The sequence below is a fragment of the Schistocerca americana genome, chromosome 1, assembly GCF_021461395.2.
Source record: "Schistocerca americana isolate TAMUIC-IGC-003095 chromosome 1, iqSchAmer2.1, whole genome shotgun sequence".
Classification (NCBI taxonomy): domain Eukaryota; kingdom Metazoa; phylum Arthropoda; class Insecta; order Orthoptera; family Acrididae; genus Schistocerca; species Schistocerca americana.
This window is the reverse complement of record NC_060119.1, coordinates 726,057,458-726,077,144: the sequence shown is the minus strand read 5'-3', so window position 1 is coordinate 726,077,144 and position 19,687 is coordinate 726,057,458. Positions and strand designations below refer to the sequence as shown.

The window sequence follows — 19,687 nt, the reverse complement described above, 5'->3', positions numbered from 1 at the left end:
ATTACATTTGAAGTAAATATGCTTCATTTTTTACTAGATTGAAGAAGAACCTTTCTGTCTCCAAAAAATGTATCCATACTTGTACACACAGTTACAAGAATGAAATGGAAGATACTTAAAGAGATGCCAAAAATGCCCAGGATTCTATGACATTCATGCTATAAGGAGCCCTGAACTCTTAAGTGTTTATACAAGAGTGTATTTGCACACTATGCACCTTTTCATTAATAATAATTAAATACAAGGGTATTTGCTATTTAGCATTTTCTCACACCCTCCCCCCCCCCACCCTCCCCCATTTTAGTATGGAATTATCTTCCATAGCAGTTCACCTACAGTAAGAAAATGTTTACTCAGCAAAAGTGGGCAGTAAAAACATTGTGTAAAGTAGAGAATTACACATCAGGAAGAAGTCTTTTTTAAGGATTTCTCTGTACATTTAAGGCCCCCACCTTCTTAATGGTTTTTGTTGCTGACATTAAATATCAGCATCAACTGATTGTATGTACACAGTCTCAATAAAAGACACCGAAATAGACTGTGGACCCTTTTCTAAGGCTCAGAGTAGAGGTGTGTGCTCTGATGCAGGATGTATTCAATAAACTATCATCTGACATAAAAAATGAGAAGCTGGATATTTCAACTACTTCAAAATAAAATTAAAACCTCATTTATAAACTCTTACTGCAAATTTTTCAGACACCTCGATTTGAGGGACAAAAAACTCTGTTAGCTAACACACACACACACACACACACACACACACACACACACACACACACACACACACACACACACACACACACATCCAGAAATAATAACCACTTTCATGGAGGAAACTGAGGAACAGTTCAACCATCCATGAATCGTCTGCTAATATATAAATTTAAGGAATTGGGAAGACTATACTTAGCACAAAGATCCAAAAGAAGGGGACATTCCACCAATAAGTGGGATACTGTCAGTCTGGCTCCACAACCATATTGTGGGGATAGGTCATTACGTAGGAGGAAACAACGCGTGAGCCTGATATGACTAATGCGTAGATGGCTTAAAACAGTGGACTCCTCCTGAGAGGAGTGAAAGGATGAGTGCCAAACTGTAGTAGACTCCTTGACTGTGGAGAGTTTATTACTAAGAGCAGTAGCACACCGGATGTCATTCCATTTTTGGACAAAGAGAGATTTGATGTGGGTCTGCATATCCGCAGCTGGAATCATGAAAGGAAAAGGGGAGTAAGTATCTGCTTCTCTATCCAAACGGGCAGCCAGTTCATTCCCTGGGATGCCCACATAACTTGGGACCGAGAGAAAGACAACTGAACAGGCAGCACAGCCAAGGCTGAGAGGAGGTCATGGATAGCAGAGACCAAAGGGTGATGACAGTAGCTTTGGTCAATAGACTGCAGGCGGCTCATCGAGTCTGAACAAATTAAAACACTGTGGAGAGAGGCTTGAGAAATAAAAAGAAGAGCTCTGTGAATTGCCAGAAGCTCTGCTGTGAACACACTACAAGATCGCAGCAATAAATGCTGTTCTAAGCCAGTAGGAAATGTGAAAGCATATCCCACCTTATTAATTGTCTTAGAACCATCAGTATAAAAGATGGTGACACCCTGGAACTCTGCAAGGATGGTACATACAAGAGGCCAGAAAACCTCAGGCATGACAGAAATCTTAGGATCCTGGAATAGATCGGCCCTAATCCATGGTCTAGGCACCATCCGATGGGGGGTTGTGGGAGGAAAGATACGGGGTGCATTCCAGTGAGCAGAGATGGAGATCCCAGCAGACGGAAGTGAGACACATGCCAACCGGCAATCCCACCCATGGATGGGTGTCAGGAGGGAGACATCCCTTATTGGCAAAGAGCATGGGGTACATGGGTTGGTCAGGGAACTGGTGAATGGCGATTTTGTAAGAAACCAGGAGTTGGCCCCACAGTATGTGTAGAGGTGGAATTCCCACTTCTGTGAGGAGACTATCAACGGGACTAGTGCAAAAGGCAGAAACAGCCAGACGCACCCCACAATGGTGAACAGGGTGAAGCAGTTTCGAAGTGGAGGGAGCTGCTGAGCCATAAACCTGACTACCATAATCTAGTCTGGGCAGGACCAGGGCACACTAAAGATGGAGAAAAGTGGTATGGTCCACATCCAAAGATGTGTTGGGCAGGAGGCAGAGAGCATTAAGATTGGACTGTGCTACAACATCGAGGAATTGGTCACCCAAATAAAGTTCTGGACAGGGGTGTTCTGTGGGTTGACGACAAAATGCATAACCCTCATTTTGGAGGGAGAAAACTGGAAGCCATGGGATGTGGCCCATGCAGAGGCCCATTGGATGGTGCCTTGGAGCCTGCACTCAGCAGATGCTACTGAGTGGGAGCTGCACCAGATGCAAAAATTGTCGATGTACAATGCTGGGGTAACCTGAGGTCCAACGGAGGTCACAAGCCCATTGATGGCAATGAGGAAGAGTATGACACTTAGCACAGAAGCCTGTGGGATACTGTTCTTCTGAATCCAAGGGGTGCTGAGTGAAGTGCCAACTTGAACCAGGGATAAAAATCTGAAGGGGACCACGGAAGCCCCAGTCATGTAGGGTAACTAAAATGCGATGGCACCAAGCCATGCCTTATGCCTCAAACAAGTCAAAAAAGACCGCAACAAGGTGCCAGCAGTGAGTAAAAGCCGGTTGGATGGCTATTTCCAATCTGAGTAAATGATCAGTTGGAGAGTGTCCTGTCCGGAACCACCACTGATACGGGGACAAAAGGCCCAGAGATTCAAGTACCCAACATAATCTGAAGCTAATCAACCTCTCAAGCAGTTTACAAAGAACATTCATCAGGCTAATTGGGTGGTAGCGGTCAAGAGATGTTAGGTTCTTCCTGGGCTTAAGGCGTGGGATAACTATACTGTCTCATCATTGTGATGGAACGCATGAGCCACATTCAGTTGAAGATCCTGAGGAGATCTCACCTCTGGGGAATGTCCAAGTGTTGGATCATCTGATCGTGGATGGAATCCGGGCCTGGGTCTGTGTCTTGCAAAGAGGTACAAGCCTGCAAGAATTCCCATTCAGTGAAGGGTTCATTATAGGGCTCAGCATGGTGTGGAATGAAACAGTGGGGGTCTGTTCAACTCTGCATTTCTGCTGGAGAAAGGAAGCAGAACAGGAAGAAGATGCCGATGCCATCACAAAGTGTGCTGTGAGGTGTTCTGCGAGAACCAATGGATCAGTGCACAGAGCACCTTGAAGGTTAGTACCCTAGACAGTTGACTGTCACTGGTGGCCCAGAAGGCTACAGAGCTTGGACCAAACCTGCGATGAAGAGGCATACATCCCAGGGAGGAAACATAGAGCTCCCAGCATTCCTGTTTACTCTGCTTAATAAGGTAATGAGTCTTAGCATGGAGACACTTAAAAGCAAGGAGGTTGGTTTGTGGAGGGTGTCGCTTAGTATGCTGCAGCAAATGTCAGCAGTCTTGGACAGCAACTGCAACGTCCTTGGTCCACCACAGTACCTGTCGATGACAATGGCCTGTGGAAAGGGGGATAGCAGTGCCAGCAGCATGAAGAATAGTGGCAGAGATGCCTTGCACAACTGCATCAATGGAATTCAAGAGGGAGGTGTTGAAGTGCACAGCAGACATATATATAAAGGCCAATTGGTGGAATGTCCAGTGTGGGGGCCTGTCTGCCTGGGTGCAGCAGTGGAACAATAGAATCACTGGAAAGAGGCCACTGTCACAAAGGTCATCATGGAATGACCAATGTAGGGAAGCCACGAGGGCAGGGGAGGAGATTGTGAGATTGATAGCAGTAAAGGTGCCATGACCGGCACTTAAGTGTGTAGGGGAACCATCATTGAGGAGACACAAATCAAGGTCCGTAATATGTTGGTCAATTAGGAGACCCCTGCCTGTTGAAGTGACACTCTCCCACAAAGAGTAGTGGGCATTAAATTCCCCAAGCAGCAGAAATGGGGGCAGGAGTTGCTGGATTAAGGTAGACAGTGCAATGTGAGGAAATGGCCTACCTGCAGGGAGGTAGACATTGCAAATGGTGAGTGCTGGAGTCATTTGCACTCTAATCACTATGGCTTCCAGGTTGGTACATAGGGGGATCCAGTTACTGATAACATTGGAGCTAACCAGACCCCATCAGATGCTACCCTGGGGCCAGCACAGTTTTGACAGAACACCAGATAACCACCAAATGCATTTCTTGAAATACAAGATAGAATGCAGAATAGGATGATTTATGTTTTTTCTTATTCTCTTTCAGAGATGGAGGAGGACAGAGCACAGGGGGAGTACAGGATTCTGCAAGATTCGGAACTGAAAGAGCAGGGGACCTGGGGGCCCACATATGATGCGTCTTGTGGCCAAGTGGTGGTAGGAGTCGTCCGGCTTGAGAGACGCCAGGAAGAGGGGTCCTGTGAGGGAACTTTATCACTGAAAGGTGTCGAAGAAGGGGGAATTTCTTTGACCAGGAGGGGAGGGGCTCCAAGACAGGAGGTTGTGGAAACTGCAGGGGAGGGGGAGGGGGAGGGGGAGGGGGAGGGGGAGGGGGAGGGGAGAGGGAGATGGGGCTGGGGTAAGGAAGAGGTAGGAGGAGGAAATGAAGTAACAGAGGAAAAAGTTGAAGATAGTGACACTGGATGGAGTCTCTCATACTTTTGGCAAGCCTCAGCATAAGACAGGTAATTGTATTCTTGGATCTTCTTTTCTCTCTTTTAAGCCAGGCAATCCTGTGAGTGAGGAGATTGGTAGTCAACATAATTGACACGCACAGGTGGTGGAACGCAGGGGCTTCCCTCATGGAGGGAGTGTCCACAGTCGCCACAAAGAGGGTCCACCGTACAACTGGAAGACATGTACCCAAAACGCAAGCACCGCATTGGTGGAGTGATGTATGGCTTCATGACACATCTGTAGCACATGACCTTGACCACCTCTGGGAAGCTCTCCCTCAAAAGCCAGAATGTAGGTGTCAGTATTGGTGTGGTTGTCTTTGTGACCCTTCTACACACATCAAACAAAATTAACACCAAGCTGCTCCAAATTAGCCCACAGTTCCTCATCAGTTTGCAGGATAAGTTCCCTATGAAAAATCACTCCCTGAAGCATATTCAGAGCTTGGTGAGGAGTAATAGACACTGGGACATTGCCAAGACATTCACACACACACACACACACACACACACACACACACACACACACACACACACACACACAAAGAGCTGTGGGTTGGGTGGCAGCAGAAGTTTTGATCAACAGGGAGCCCAATCACATCTTACTAAGAGACTCCACTTCACCATACATGTCCTCAATATTTTCAACAAAAAACAATGGGGCTTTGTGGTGGTGAATGTGTCCCCATCAGTCCTCGCACAGATGAGGTAATGGGGAAAGTGTTTCATCCCTAGACGTCGAGCCTCGCCCTGCTCCCATGATGTCACCAGGGAAGGGAAGGTTGCCAGGTCATAAGAAGCAGCATTCAATGACCACTCACCATTCAGAGAGATGGCTGTTTAAGAACAGACAGATTTTTGCAGCTTGATATGCTTCAGGCACCAAGCATTCGCCCTGATACCACCCACTCTGACTAGGGACTCTCCCCATGGGCACCACCAGGCCACAGCAAGGGCCATCTGGCACGGCGGCCATTGCCAGGTGTTCCAATGCTCCAAGAAGACAAGAAACCATTCCTTGGGATACATGGAGAGGGAACAGCTCAGGTATCAGTTGTGTGATCCATGTGTTGTCAGGTGGCTCAGGTGTATGAGTACGTAACATCCCCACCACACAGACTAGCTACAAGTGCTGGTGACATAGCAGGGTGGAAGAGGCTACAGAGAGAGGGGAAGAAAGGGGGAGAGGAATCCACACCGAAGATGCTAGGGATGGAGTTCGTCCCAAAATGGCTCACACTGAAAATAGGAAATTTTGAAATGGAGGTCAAACAAGTGAGGACCTAAATGCCAAAAAGGATGAAAGGACAGACAGAAGGAACAAAATTGCAAGCAATACAGGAAACTAGGTTGATAGCCAGGTCAATATAAATCAGAACACCAAGAGAGGGGAAGGAGGGGACAATGGGGAAGGAGTGAGGATAGGGAGGGAGGGCAGGGTGAAGGAAATACAGTCAAGGAAGAAAGAATTGGCTGCAATACCTGGGGGCCCTGTGTGCAACATGGATGAACTCATGAAAGAGGAGGAGGAGGGGGGGGGGGGGGGGGACAAAAGCATGAATAGGACTAAGCAGTATAGTGTACAGATCATATTTCTGATTTGCTTGTCAGTTGTTAATGTGTACACTGACTGTTCAACATTTCTAAAAGTTGTCCTTCTTGATTGTATCTATAGGATATGATGACTGAATGAACAAATATATTTAACAGGACTAGAACAATGCAACCTTTTCTCACATCTCTCTCAGTAACAATTTTATATATATCTTACTCCTGAATTTTCACCACAGCTCTCTATCACAGGTATATTTCTCTTATTAGTCTTTTTCTTTCACTACATTCGTATTGCTTTCACATTTTAAATATTATTTTCTACTTCGCTATATCAAAATCCTTTCCTCAATCTGTGAAACATACAGTAATCATTGAAATCCATATTGAGTATTGTAAGTTCATTAGTTAATAGACTCTTACATCCAATGACTTCTCTTGTTACTCTTCCTCTATGCAATCCATATTAATTTTGTAGTAAGTTGTCTTTATTTTATTTTGCACTGTTCCCCATACTATATAAGATATTTCTTTGACAGTATGAGATATAAAACTAATATTTCTGTAGTCCTTGCACACATTTGAATCTGCTTTCTTTGCTATAGGGACCACAGTTGCCTTAAAATATCTTGTGGCCCTTTTCTAGCTGTCTTTTTTTTAATTTTTCAAACAGTTTAGTCTCCTTATTGTATCTGCTCCTGAGCCCTTCAGTGCCTTCGCCTGGGATGTTATTTGTGATCATAATTGCCTCCCCCCCTCACCTCCCTCCTCAGATTTGCTATGACTTTCCCAATTCTCCTTTTGAGATATTTTAACCAATCCAATCCCTGTTAAATTATTCTTCTTCTATGTCATTGCATTCATTCATGTAGGTTCAAACTTATAAGTGATTGATATTGAGTATTTCCTTACCATTTGAATCCATTGGTCGAAGGTTCCTAGCATTCATAATTTCTACTCTTAGTAAGTCTTCCACAAACTGTGCTCTGATAGTAAGTAATCCAAAGTGTGGTGTCTCCATGGCATTTTGCTCTTCAAGCCTTTCTAAGTGGTAATGATGTATAAGTTCAGATGTCTCCATGCCATGTAATTTCAACATTGAATCTATTTGCTGAAGAACTGGGGAGGTGTTTCTCTCTGCTCCTTGTCTGAAGAAACCTATCAATATATTCAGTGTTTCATGTAGATTTGCAAAAAATGATGGAGGCCTCCTTTTCTGAAAAGCAGAAAGATAATAAATCAACATTAGTAAAGGCAATATTACTTTCTTTACATTTTAATGGTATTTTATAAACCAAAAGCTCTCCCATAAGCAAACTGAATCAGTAAGTCTCTTTGAAAAGCAACTTTAAACGAAGTCAAAATTTTGGATTATGTTAAATCTGACTTTTCTCTTACGTCTAAAAATACAAGTGCAACAAATATACAAGGATCAATATTTACAATTCAGCACAATGTTTTGTTTCAGATAGATGAAGCTCTAACTGGTCTTCCGACGCAATGAAAATTCATTTAACTGATTAAGATATAATAGAATAAAATAAAACAGAAAGAATGCAATAATATTTCTTTATCTTTCAGCATTTGACATGTAATCTGTGTGATCAAAAAGTTTATATACAACAATACGAAAAATTAAGATTGCTACATAGAGGAGACACTGAGTGGCAAACAGGTATACTGAAAATGTTCTGCTGGATATTATTCAGCTATGGGACTAAGTTTTCACACTTCTGCCTTTGGCATCACTATCCGCCACCACCACAACAACAAGAGCCTCCATCAAACCTCCTCATAGCCACCAAACCCACTATTACTTGCATACTACATTTGTCACGACCCCTTGATAGCTCAGGGATGCACCACACACAGAAAGCAGCTACTGGGGTAGCAGAGAACTTGTATAATGCACATGGCTTTTTTTTAAGGCTAGGCAGTAGTTTGAGGTATACTATTCAACAATCTCCAGTTTATATGCAGGTAGCAAAATCAAACAACATTCAAGGTAAAGACACTATGACCGTTAAAATTTTGCCAGTAAATTGTTGAAGTATTTGTAATAAAGTTCCAAATTTGGTGCCCTCCAGGAAAGTTCTCACTTTCAAATTAGTCTTGTGGCCAAGAGGTGGGTGAAAACCAAAGTAAAAACTTCTGAGATATTTAATGAGTCATGGAATGTATATCAAAAAGACAGATTAGTGACCAGAGGGCTAGAGGGGGGCGGGGAGTATTCATTGCAGTTGACAAAAATATTGTCTCTAGTGAGGTCGGAACTGAGTGTGATTTAAGTTATCTGGTCACGTATGACAGTTGTAGGTGAAAGCAAGTTTATTGTTTGATGTATTTACTGGCCACCCAATTCTACTGCGACAGTTCCAGAGTCATTCAAAGGAAGTATAAGGACAGTATCACATAAATACCCAGACCTTGCAATTCTAGTTGAAAGTGACTTTAATCTACCAAGTGTAGACTGGCACTTCTATGGATTCATTGAAGGGGATACAGGCAGACAGTCATGTGAAGTATTTTGGAACAGTTTTCCAAAAACTGTGTTGAGCAGCTAGTTTGGCAGCACACGTGCAATGGAAATATTATAGACTATGTAGCCACAAACAGGCCAGAGTTTATCAATGACATTAGTATAGATGGGGATCAGTGATCATGTCATCATAGTTACTATTGTTAAAATGTTAATAAGTAAGTCAAAATGGCCAGGAGAATGTTTTTGCTAGAAATAGCAGATGTGCAGTTGTTAGCATCTCACTTAGACAATGAACTGACATCATTTAGTTCCATTATGATGGACACAAAGGAATTATGGGCAAAGTTTAAAAAGATTGTAAATCGTTTTCTGGACAAGTATGACCCTAGTAAGTGGATTAAGGATGGAAAAGACACACGTGATTTAACAATAAAATTCGGAAAATGCTGAGAAAGTGAAAGCTGTTGCACTTTTGGTTCGAACAATAACGTGCAAATGATGAAGGCCAGGGGTTAGTAGATATTTATACATCTGTGAAAAGATCTACGTGCAAAGCTTATAACAACTACTGCCACCATATCTTAGCTGAAGATCAGACCAAGAACCTGAGGAATTCTGATCCTTTGTAAAATCAATAAGTGGATCTAAAGCTTCTATCCAGTCACTCATTGACCAATCTGGTGTGGCAATAGAAGACAGCAAAACAAAACAATAGTTTTAAATTATGCATTTTAGAAATCATTCATGCAGGAAAATCAAAGAAATACACTGTCATCTGACCACCATATGGATTCCCATGTGGACAACAGAATTATAAGCATCCCTGACATAGAGAAACAACTGAAAGAGTTGAAAACAAGTAAATCACCAGTTCTGGATGGAATCCTAATTCGGTTTTACAAAGAGTACCCTATGGCACTGGCCCCATACTTAGCTTACATTTATTGCAAATATCTCACCCAGTGCAAAGTTCCAAATGACTGGAAGAAGGTGCAATTGACTCCTGGCTATTAGAAGGCTAAAAGGATGGACCTGCAAAATTACAGACTAATATTCTTAACATCAGTTTGCTGTAAAATTTTTGAACATACCCAGAGTTTGACTGTAATAACTTTCCTCGAGACTGAAAAGCTTATGTCCACAAATTAACACAGTTTTAGAAAGCATTGTTCATGCTTTTTTCACATGATATACTGCAAAATAGAAATGAAAGGCAATAGGCAGATTCCTTAACTCTAGATTTCGAAAAAGCATTTGACACCATGCCCCACTGCAGACTCTTAACAAAGGTACAAGCATATTGAATAGGTTTCCAGATACGCTAGTGAATTAAAGTCTTCTTAAGTAACAGAACTCAGTATGTTGTTTTCTATGAGTAGTGTTCATCAGAGAAAAGGGGATCATCAGGAGTGCCCCAGGGAAGAGTGATAAGATCACTATTATTTTCCATATACACAAATGATATGGCAGATAGGGTGGGCAGCAGTCTGGCTGTTTGCTGATGATGCTGTTGTGTGTGGGAAGGTGTCAAACTTCAGTGACTGTAGGAGTATACAAAATAACTTAGACAAAATTTCTAGTTAGTGTGTTGAATGGCAGCTAACTAGTTCTAAATGTAGAAAAATATAAGTTAATGTAGATGAGTAAGAGAAACAAACCTGATTGTTTGAACAAAATATTATTAGTGTCCTGCTTGACACAGTCACATTGTTTAAATATTTTGGTGTAGCTCTGAAAATGATATGAAATGGATTGAACATGATTGAGGTATGGAAGATGAATGGTCAACTCCGGTTTATTGGGAGAATTTTAAGAAAGCATGGTTCATCTGTAAGGAAGAGTGCATGTAGGATGCTGGTGCAACCTATTCTTGAGTACTGCTGAAGTGTTTGGTATCCATACCAGGTTGGACTGAAGGAAGGCATCAAAGCAATTCCGGGTAGGCTACTAAATTCTTTACCATTAGGTTTTAACAACACGCAAGTATTATGAAGATGCTTCATGAACTCAAATGGGAATTTCTGCAGGGAAGGCAACATTCTTTTTGAGGAACACTACTATGAAAATTTAGAGAACCAGCATCTGAAGGTGACTGCAGCACGATTCTAGTGCCACGAACATACATTTTCAATAATGACCACAAAGGTAAGATTTGAGAAATCAGTGCACATATGGAAGTGTACAGACAGTCATTTTTCCCCACATGCTATTTGTGAGTGGGACAGGAAAAGAAATGAATAGTAGTGGTACAGGGTACTCTCCACTATGCACCATGCAGTGGCTTGCAGTGTATGTATGTAGATGTAAACTGTTCTGCCCATGTTTCTCTATTGTTTTACTCTCTTCTCCCAAGATCTGTCACTCAGTTTCTTTCATCTGTACTGTTACATTTATCTTGCTTGTTAAGGTAAGTGAGCTCTCACTGTATTAAAACACATTTGAAGTCCGTAATATTCAGACCACAATAAGCCAAAGGAAATTGTGTCAGCTGATTAAAGACAATGAAAAAAAATTACTTATACAAGGCTCTCACAAGCAGGAGCAAGAATTGTCTGTGTCTTCAACAAACAATCTTTTGTGAGAATGGTAGTAAGAATATTTTCTAATACATATTTCTTACCTCTAGATTATTCTCCACAATATCAAGCATAATGTGAGACACATTCTCCCACATAATTGCAAGGATTCTATCAAAATTATCTTCATTTAATTGTGAATGAAGCGTAATTAGGTTATCATCTAGGTATTTCATTAACCTGTCCAAAGTATTGCTGTCTTGATGTAAAAGTTCTGCACCTTCAAGTAAAAATCTGTGTATTGATGGTGTCATCTGGAAAAATGTTAAGTCACTGTAAGTTCAACATTATTCCAATCACAATGAACAAATCAAACCAAGCATTAATAAATAACAAGTTATTAAGTTTTATATCCCTCCATTCCACCTTTCCGGCTTACACGCCGTCTGTCTTGTTATCAGAGGTATTATGTTTTTATTATTTTTAGTGTAATCCAAAACTACTTATAAATTGTGTACCTTTTCAGCAACTGTTTCCAGTAACTCCAGAATTTTATTTCTTACTGTTTCAACGTCATTGTCAATCACTAACTGTAATGTTTCTCTGCAGTGTTCAGCTTCTGTTTGACTTCTGAAGTTTGCAAGGGATGTGATTATTTCCTCCATACCCAGTTCTGACACAAAAGGAACTATCGACTGTCTAACATAGTCAATGTTATTGATTGCCAGACACCACTGGAGAAAAAATAAATAAATTTTTAGGGTTAATTAATTATAAAAAGAGAGAAATATTTCATTGTAACACAATTAATCCCAGAGAATGGAAAGAATTTAAAACCTATGTTACATGGAAAACTCACCTCATTTGTGACTTCAAATTTTGTTTCATACACATTCCGAATTTCGCCAAGACCTTCAACTTTCTTGCCCATTTTGTCTGCATAATAGACTGAGCACTTACAAATATCCTATAAGGAAGGATAATAAATATTAATTTTGTACCAGCAGTTGTAATAAATCTATCGAGATGTTCTAAGTTTCAAAGTGAAATTAAAATTTTGTCCATGCAATTAAAAATAGAGAGCAAGGAAATAAATACAAAGAGAATTAAACAATATAAGGAAAACTCATTGGGTGTTTTTTAGTCTTCTTACTGTGCCTGTCTAAAACTCAGCGTGTCATATTTATGAGGAGTAGCAATCTGTCATTTTCCTTATATTATCAAAGAGAATTAAAGAAATATAAAAGACAAATAGGTCAAAAGTTTTCTTTATTCTAAAATAATTCACTTTACAAAAACATTCTCTAACCAGAACCAAATAACTTAGGGCCCCTCCTTCCATGAATTCATATTTTGGGTACTTACATCAATTATTTTTGCAACAAAAGTGTAAGAACCTTCTACATCTGGCCAGTTTAGTTGCTTCCAGAATATTTTTATCTGCAATCAAGAGAAAACTAAAGGCATTTCTAATAAAGCACTGTTTCTATTCTATCAGAGAATTTCTGAATAAGTAACAAAAGTAATTGTAGTTGGTACCTAATTTGAATTGCTAATATTATGTATTATTGTAACTTATCTTTGACCTGTCCAATATCAATTGTACAATTTGTGCTGTATGATAAAACTGGACCAATAAAAAATCAAATCAAATCAAATCAAATAATTTCATTTTATGTTTAAAAGAAAAAACCAGCAATACAAGGCAAATAAAGGGATTACGTGTCTCAGTTTTTACCTGATAAAAAATTGCCAGAGTATCTACAGCAGATGAGCTGTATTTAACAGTGCTATCAACAGGTTCCAACTTATCTAGTTCCACTGCCTTGTTTATCCTCTGTAACGCCTTGTATAAAGCTATATCAAGCCACTGAGCAACACCTCGATGGAACCACAGATGAAAGTTTTTTATTTCAAAATCATCAGCATCTGCAGGACATAATCCTATGCCCATCCTGCAATAATATAATTATTAGTAGATTACATAAAACAGGTTTTTACAGTTCAATAATATGAATAAAATGCACACACTATCATTTTTTTTATCGTAACTTTCTTGCTAAGCCACTACACCACTAATCTTAATTACCACCACTGGTAATTGTTAAAAGAATTCACTGATACTTCAATATGTTAGTATGGAAACAATGAACATACATGAGCAAAAGCTGTGGCTCAATTGTAGATTAATCATGCAGGACATTTGGCTGATTGAAATGTAAGGTGCAAATCAATATGCAACTAAGAATTATGATCATTTATGAAATGCTAATGAACACTTCTGCCTCCATAATAGCATGCAAGCAATCATTTTACATATTTATGGCATATTCCACATCTGGTAGGGATCTGTTACACTTTTTAGATCATTCTAACAAATTTATTTTTTATAAATTTAAATTTTTACATTTCTCACAGATTACAAATATATTATTTAATAAACATAAAGCACAGACAAGAATGCATTGCAGTTCCTGTGCAAAAACTGACACCATCCAAATGGCAGCCATTCATTTCCAGGCACTGTTGCAGGTGAACAGAAAAATCATCCATTCACATTACAAGCAGAACAAGTGGAAGTTCTCAGGTAATTACTTCTGAAAGAGCTTCCAATATGCATGTCAACATACAGAATTGTAGGATATGGGCAATGGAAAATCCACACACAAATCAACCAGTACCACATCATCCTGAAAAAGTCATGGTGTGGTGTGGGTTTAAGCCATCGTTTATCATAGGGCCATATTTTTTCGAAGAGACAGGTGTTCCCAGTCCTGTTACCTGTACCATCACTAGCTAGCACTATAAGGGCCTTTTGAGCGACCAGGTCATTCCAGCTCTCCAACAGTGTGGAGGGGACCATTTTTATCCAAGATGTAGCACCTCAGCACATTGCAAAACCAGTTAAGCAGCTGCCGAAGCACCATTTCGGAAATGCTAGAATTATCAGCTGCCACTTCTCTATAGTCTTGCTGTCCCAATCAGCTGAACTTAATCTGTGTGACTTCTAGCTGTGAGGCTATCTAGAAGATGTGTTCAGTGTTCCAATTACAAACTTAGCTGCATTGAAGGTATGCATTGTGCAACACATTCTGAATGTGACTCTGGAAGCACTTCGGTCATTTGTGAAACAAGCTGTTTCTCAATTTCAACTTGTTGCAGAAAATAGTGGACAGCAGATCGAACATGTTTTGCATCTGTCACAAGGAAACTGATAATCCAGTTTGATTCTGACTGATGCTTTTTATTCAGTTTTTGGCCTCAGGACAATTAAAACCCGAAGTGATTGATGCTTCTATGCTTCTTATGTGGTTTTTTATCTCTGGATAGTTAAAAACTGATGTAACTGATGCCTTTTATGCATTTTTTGTCCTCAGGACAATTATAAACAGATTTTTCCCAACCAATGTGATATGAACTTGCTTTGGTGGATGGGCTTAAGTAACTAACAGTATCACACCTGTACACCCATGCACACTGAGCAGTATAGTTTGCTTAACACTGGACGTACACCTTGGGCATTGTTGTGTGACTAATTTGTCATTTGTAGTCAACCACTATTAAATTATGATGCTTACAGTACCATCTATTCCTACATTTTTTCTGCCATACGTTTTCCCCCTTATCCAATAACGTTCCATTGCAATTTTACATCATTCTGACCAGTGGTGTTATTTCTACAGTGGTTTGAAAGTTTAACTTTAATTACAATCACCCTGTATATGGTGGTTGTGGATCTATACAATACAACAAATAGCTTACAAACTATTCGTCAACAAAAAGTAATACTGACTATCACTTCTCATGAAGTGACCGGTTCCCATGTGTGGAAAACATAGCACCTCAGGTCCTTATATAAAGGAGCGTGTGTATTCGAACAATAGAAAATCCAGGATGGAATGCGCGTATATTCAATCGTATGAATCTATTGTGTAACAATGCTGGCAACAGATTAACATCTAAAGAAATAAATATTAGCATAATCTCTTTTATATTTCCTTTTAGGTGATTCTAATTAAAGATGAAATTTCCCTTGAAATCATTTATTACAGAACTTCTAAAACAAGTACTTACACACAGAACCTTTGGAGAATCAAGTAGAGCTCAAACAATTTGGTGCCCATACTCAGGGGATCAGTATCACCTTCAACAACTTCCATGTTATCGCCAAATTTCAGTGGTTTCAAACACATGCACGCATTTTTGATAACTGGTCCAACTAGTTCTGAAACCTGTAAATAAAATAAAAATGTGCACTTCGTAAAACAGCAGATTCTCTGTAAAGTTCTCTAAAGGGAAAAACAACTGCACAAATAAATGTTCCCATTTGAAAACAATCATGCACATTAAATATAATGTTACTTATGTTTGTTGAAAAATATGATTGGTTGGCTCATAACTTCTACCGGTAATATTACTACAGTTTAGTTCCGTGTGTAAAATTTCTCATCCCTTATCTTTCGGTCATGATATTATAGTGAACTTTCTCTTGAAGTAAGAGAACATTACCAGTTTCAAAATCAAGTCAAACGAATGTGTGTAAAAGGCCTCTTACTAACCCTTACAAACAATAAATAAAACTTCAGCTTACATGGTAGTAGAAGGTAGGCATTAATAAAGGCAGATCTTCCTTTTTGGAAGATTCAAATGAACAGTGGCAAAAAGATTAACTGGAACTACAATATATGAATCCACATGAAGAGTGACTCAGTGGGACAAGAGTAAAACTGGTAATTAACAACACTTAAAAAGTCTCAAATTAATGGTAAGTTAATACCTGAAGTTATCAGTTCATTTATCACAAATCCTCAGTTAATCGAGGCAAATCACACTTATTAGCTAATTCAAATAACTTGACAGGAACTGTCACATTTACACCAACATCCATTCAGCACTTATTCCCATTTGGCAAATGGTGGCTGGTGTTTTATTTACGTGCTTTTATTATCACAAGTAATTTACATGATATCTTACATCTTTGTACATACCTTTTGATATTGTGACCTTCACTTTGTGGCCCTGATATGTTGTGAATAAATATTTTACCTTTTTCACTGATTTAAGAGAGACATTTAAAAGGTGGACTTATATTATTCTTGATATCTCATTATACCTTTTCCCCATTATGGTGGTATGAGGAAATTCATTACTGCGGGAAAATATAAGGGGCAGTCAAATGAAGACAGACAGATGGAAAAAAGTAAGTAAACTCTTTATTATTTCAAAAATGGTTGCCATAACTGTTAATACATTTATGTCACTATGCGGTAAGATGGCCAATGTCTTAATGCAAAAATGTTTGCAGTTGTTTTTTTTTTTTTTTTTGGTAGGGTTTAAGGGCGCTCAACTGCTGAGGTCATTAGCGCCCAGTCACTGGTGTTAGAGCACAAGGAACCTGCTAAAACTCAAGGGGATGGGGGGACATCAAAAGGACCTGACAAAGATGCAGATGAAATAAGTAAAAAGGTTAAATGTCTTTGGTCAAGCCAGTTAAAGTTATAAAACGCAGAAGACGAGCAGCTGCTCGAGCATCATCAGCTAAAACATCCGGTAAGGTAGATGGCAGGGACAGGACAACACGAAATTGACTGAAACGGGGACACGACAATAAAACATGGCGCACCGTTAATGCCTGACCACAAGGGCACTGCGGGGCTGGGTCACCAGAGAGCAGGTAGCGGTGGCTAAACCGGCAATGCCCAATCCGCAACCTGGTCAGAAGGACCTCCTCGCGCCGAGATGGTCGGGAGGAAGTTGTCCAAGCAGTTGGGAGCGGTTTTACTACCTGGAGCTTGTTTCCTTGGAGGGATGACCAAGCATCCCACCACAAGGACACAAGCCTCTTACATACATCCCCAGAAACGTCAGATGACGGGACACAATGGGAGGCTGGCCGAGGCTGGAGGACTGCAGCCTTGGCTGCAGCATCCGCAGCCTCATTCCCAGGCACTCCTACATGTCTGGGGACCCACAGAAAGCTGACAGAACCGCCATTATCAGCGAAACAATGGAGGGACTGCTGTATTCGTTGAATCAAGGGATGGACCGGATAGGGAGCCCCAAGGCTCTGAAGAGCACTGAGTGAGTCAGTGCAGAGGACATACGATGAATGGCGGTGGCGGCGGGCATACTGAATGGCCTGATGGAGAGCAAAAAGCTCGGCCGTAAAGCTGGAACATTGGTCAAGGAGCCGGTATTTAAAGGTGGCGGTCCCGACGACAAAGGCACAGCCGACACCATCGTCAGTTTTGGAGCCATCGGTGTAAATAAAGGTGTGACCAGCAAGTCGAGCACAAAGTTCGACAAACCGTGAGCAATACACTGCAGCCGGAGTACCCTCCTTCAGGAGTGAGCTGAGGTCGAGATAAATACGAACTGGAGCCTGGAGCCAAGGTGGTGTCGGGCTCTCACCCTCTCTGAAGGTGGTAGGGAGGGCAAAATCCAATTGTCGAAGCAGGCGACGGAAGCGAACTCCGGGGGGCAGCAGGGCAGACACATATAACCCGTACTGACGGTCGAGAGAATCGGCGAAGAAGGACTTGTAAGAGGGGTGTTCGGGCATAGACAACAGCCGGCAGGCATACCGACACAGCAGTATGTCGCGCCGGTAGGTCAACGGTAACTCGGCAGCTTCAGCGTAAAGACTCTCGACAGGACTAGTGTAGAAGGCTCCGGTCGCAAGACGTATCCCCCGATGGTGGATGGAGTTGAGCCGGCGTAAGAGGGATGGCCGAGCGGACGAGTAGACGAAGCTCCCATAATCCAGCTTCGATCGGACTATGGACCGATACAAGCGAAGCAGGACAGTGCGATCCGCTCCCCAAGATGAACCGCTAAGAACTCTGAGGACATTAAGGGAACGTGTACAACGGGCCGCCAAATAAGAGACATGTGGAGACCAACACAGTTTCCGGTCCAACGTGAGCCCTAGAAACTTAGTTGTGTCCACGAATGGGAGAACAACGGGACCGAGATGTAAGGATGGCGGAAGGAACGCTTTATATCGCCAAAAGTTGATACAAACCGTCTTCTCTTCAGAGAACCGGAAGCCATTTGCCACGCTCCATGAGTAGAGGCTGTCTAGACAACGCTGGAGGCAGCGCTCCAGGAGGCATGTTCTCTGGGCACTGCAGTAGATCGCGAAGTCATCGACAAAGAGAGAGCCTGAGACATTAGGTGGAATGCAATCCATAATTGGATTGATCGCGATGGCAAAAAGGGCTACGCTCAAGACGGAGCCCTGAGGCACTCCGTTCTCCTGGAGGAAGACGTCGGACAATACGGAACCCACACGTACCCTAAACTTTCGATCCGTTAAAAAGGAATCAATAAAAAGGGGCAGACGACCACGTAGGCCCCACTTGTGCATAGTGCGGAGGATACCTCCTCTCCAACAGGTATCATAAGCCTTCTCCAAGTCGAAGAACACGGCTACCGTTTGGCGCCTTCGCAAAAAGTTGTTCATGATGAATGTCAACAAGGTCACAAGGTGGTCAACAGCGGAGCGGCGGCGACGAAAGCCGCATTGGACATTAGTAAGTAGTCGTCGAGATTCAAGAATCCAAACTAACCGAGCATTAACCATGCGCTCCATCACCTTACAGACACAGCTTGTAAGAGAAATGGGGCGGTAACTAGAAGGAAGGTGTCTATCCTTCCCGGGTTTGGGTATAGGAACAACAACGGCGTCACGCCAACGCATGGGGACCTGACCTTCGGTCCAGACGCGATTGTAGGTACGAAGAAGGAAGCTTTTGCCCGCCGGAGAAAGGTGTGCCAGCATCTGAACGTGAATGGCATCTGGCCCCGGAGCAGAGGACCGGGACAGTGCAAGCGCACGTTCGAGTTCCCGCATAGTAAAGGGGGCATTGTAAGTCTCCAGATTCAGCGAGTGGAAGGAAGGTCGCCGAGCCTCGTCTGCCTCTTTCCTGGGAAGGAAGGCAGGATGGTAATGGGCGGAGCTTGAAACCTCCGCGAAAAAGCGGCCAAAGGCGTTGGAGACAGCCACAGGATCAACAAGGACCTCATTACCTGAGGTCAGGCCAGGTACTGAGGAGTGGGCCTTAATGCCCGACAGCCGGCGCAGGCTACCCCAAACAACGGAAGAGGGAGTAAAACTGGTAAAGGAGCTCGTGAAAGAGGCCCAGCAAGCTTTTTTGCTGTCTTTGATGACTCTACGGCATTGCGCTCGGAGTCGTTTGTATTCAATACAATTCGCCAACGTAGGATGGCGGCGAAAGGTGCGTAAAGCACGTCGTCGAGCACGGATAGCGTCCCTACAAGCCTCGTTCCACCAGGGGACGGAAACGCGACGTGAAGAAGAAGTAGTACGAGGTATGGAACGTTCGGCAGCATTGATAGTAACAGCCGTGAGGTATTCGACCTGACTGTCACAACTGGAAAAATCGCGGTCCGGAAAGGTCGCCAGGGAGGAGTA

The 19,687-nt window shown here is 41.9% G+C and overlaps 1 protein-coding gene across 4 annotated transcripts in view; it reads right to left on the bottom strand.

The window, feature by feature from the left end:
- LOC124610446 (protein unc-13 homolog 4B) overlaps positions 1–19,687 on the bottom strand; it is a 251,742-nt gene that overhangs the window by 13,621 nt on the left and 218,434 nt on the right. For all 4 annotated transcript variants that reach the window (XM_047140159.1, XM_047140161.1, XM_047140160.1 and 1 more), the window contains 7 exons: positions 15,325–15,482; positions 12,989–13,205; positions 12,616–12,690; positions 12,110–12,217; positions 11,769–11,984; positions 11,355–11,564; positions 7,165–7,468 (listed from right to left, as the gene is read on the bottom strand). In XM_047140159.1, the coding sequence (XP_046996115.1) occupies positions 7,165–7,468; positions 11,355–11,564; positions 11,769–11,984; positions 12,110–12,217; positions 12,616–12,690; positions 12,989–13,205; positions 15,325–15,482 (1,288 nt within the window). The remainder of the gene's footprint in view (positions 1–7,164; positions 7,469–11,354; positions 11,565–11,768; positions 11,985–12,109; positions 12,218–12,615; positions 12,691–12,988; positions 13,206–15,324; positions 15,483–19,687) is intronic.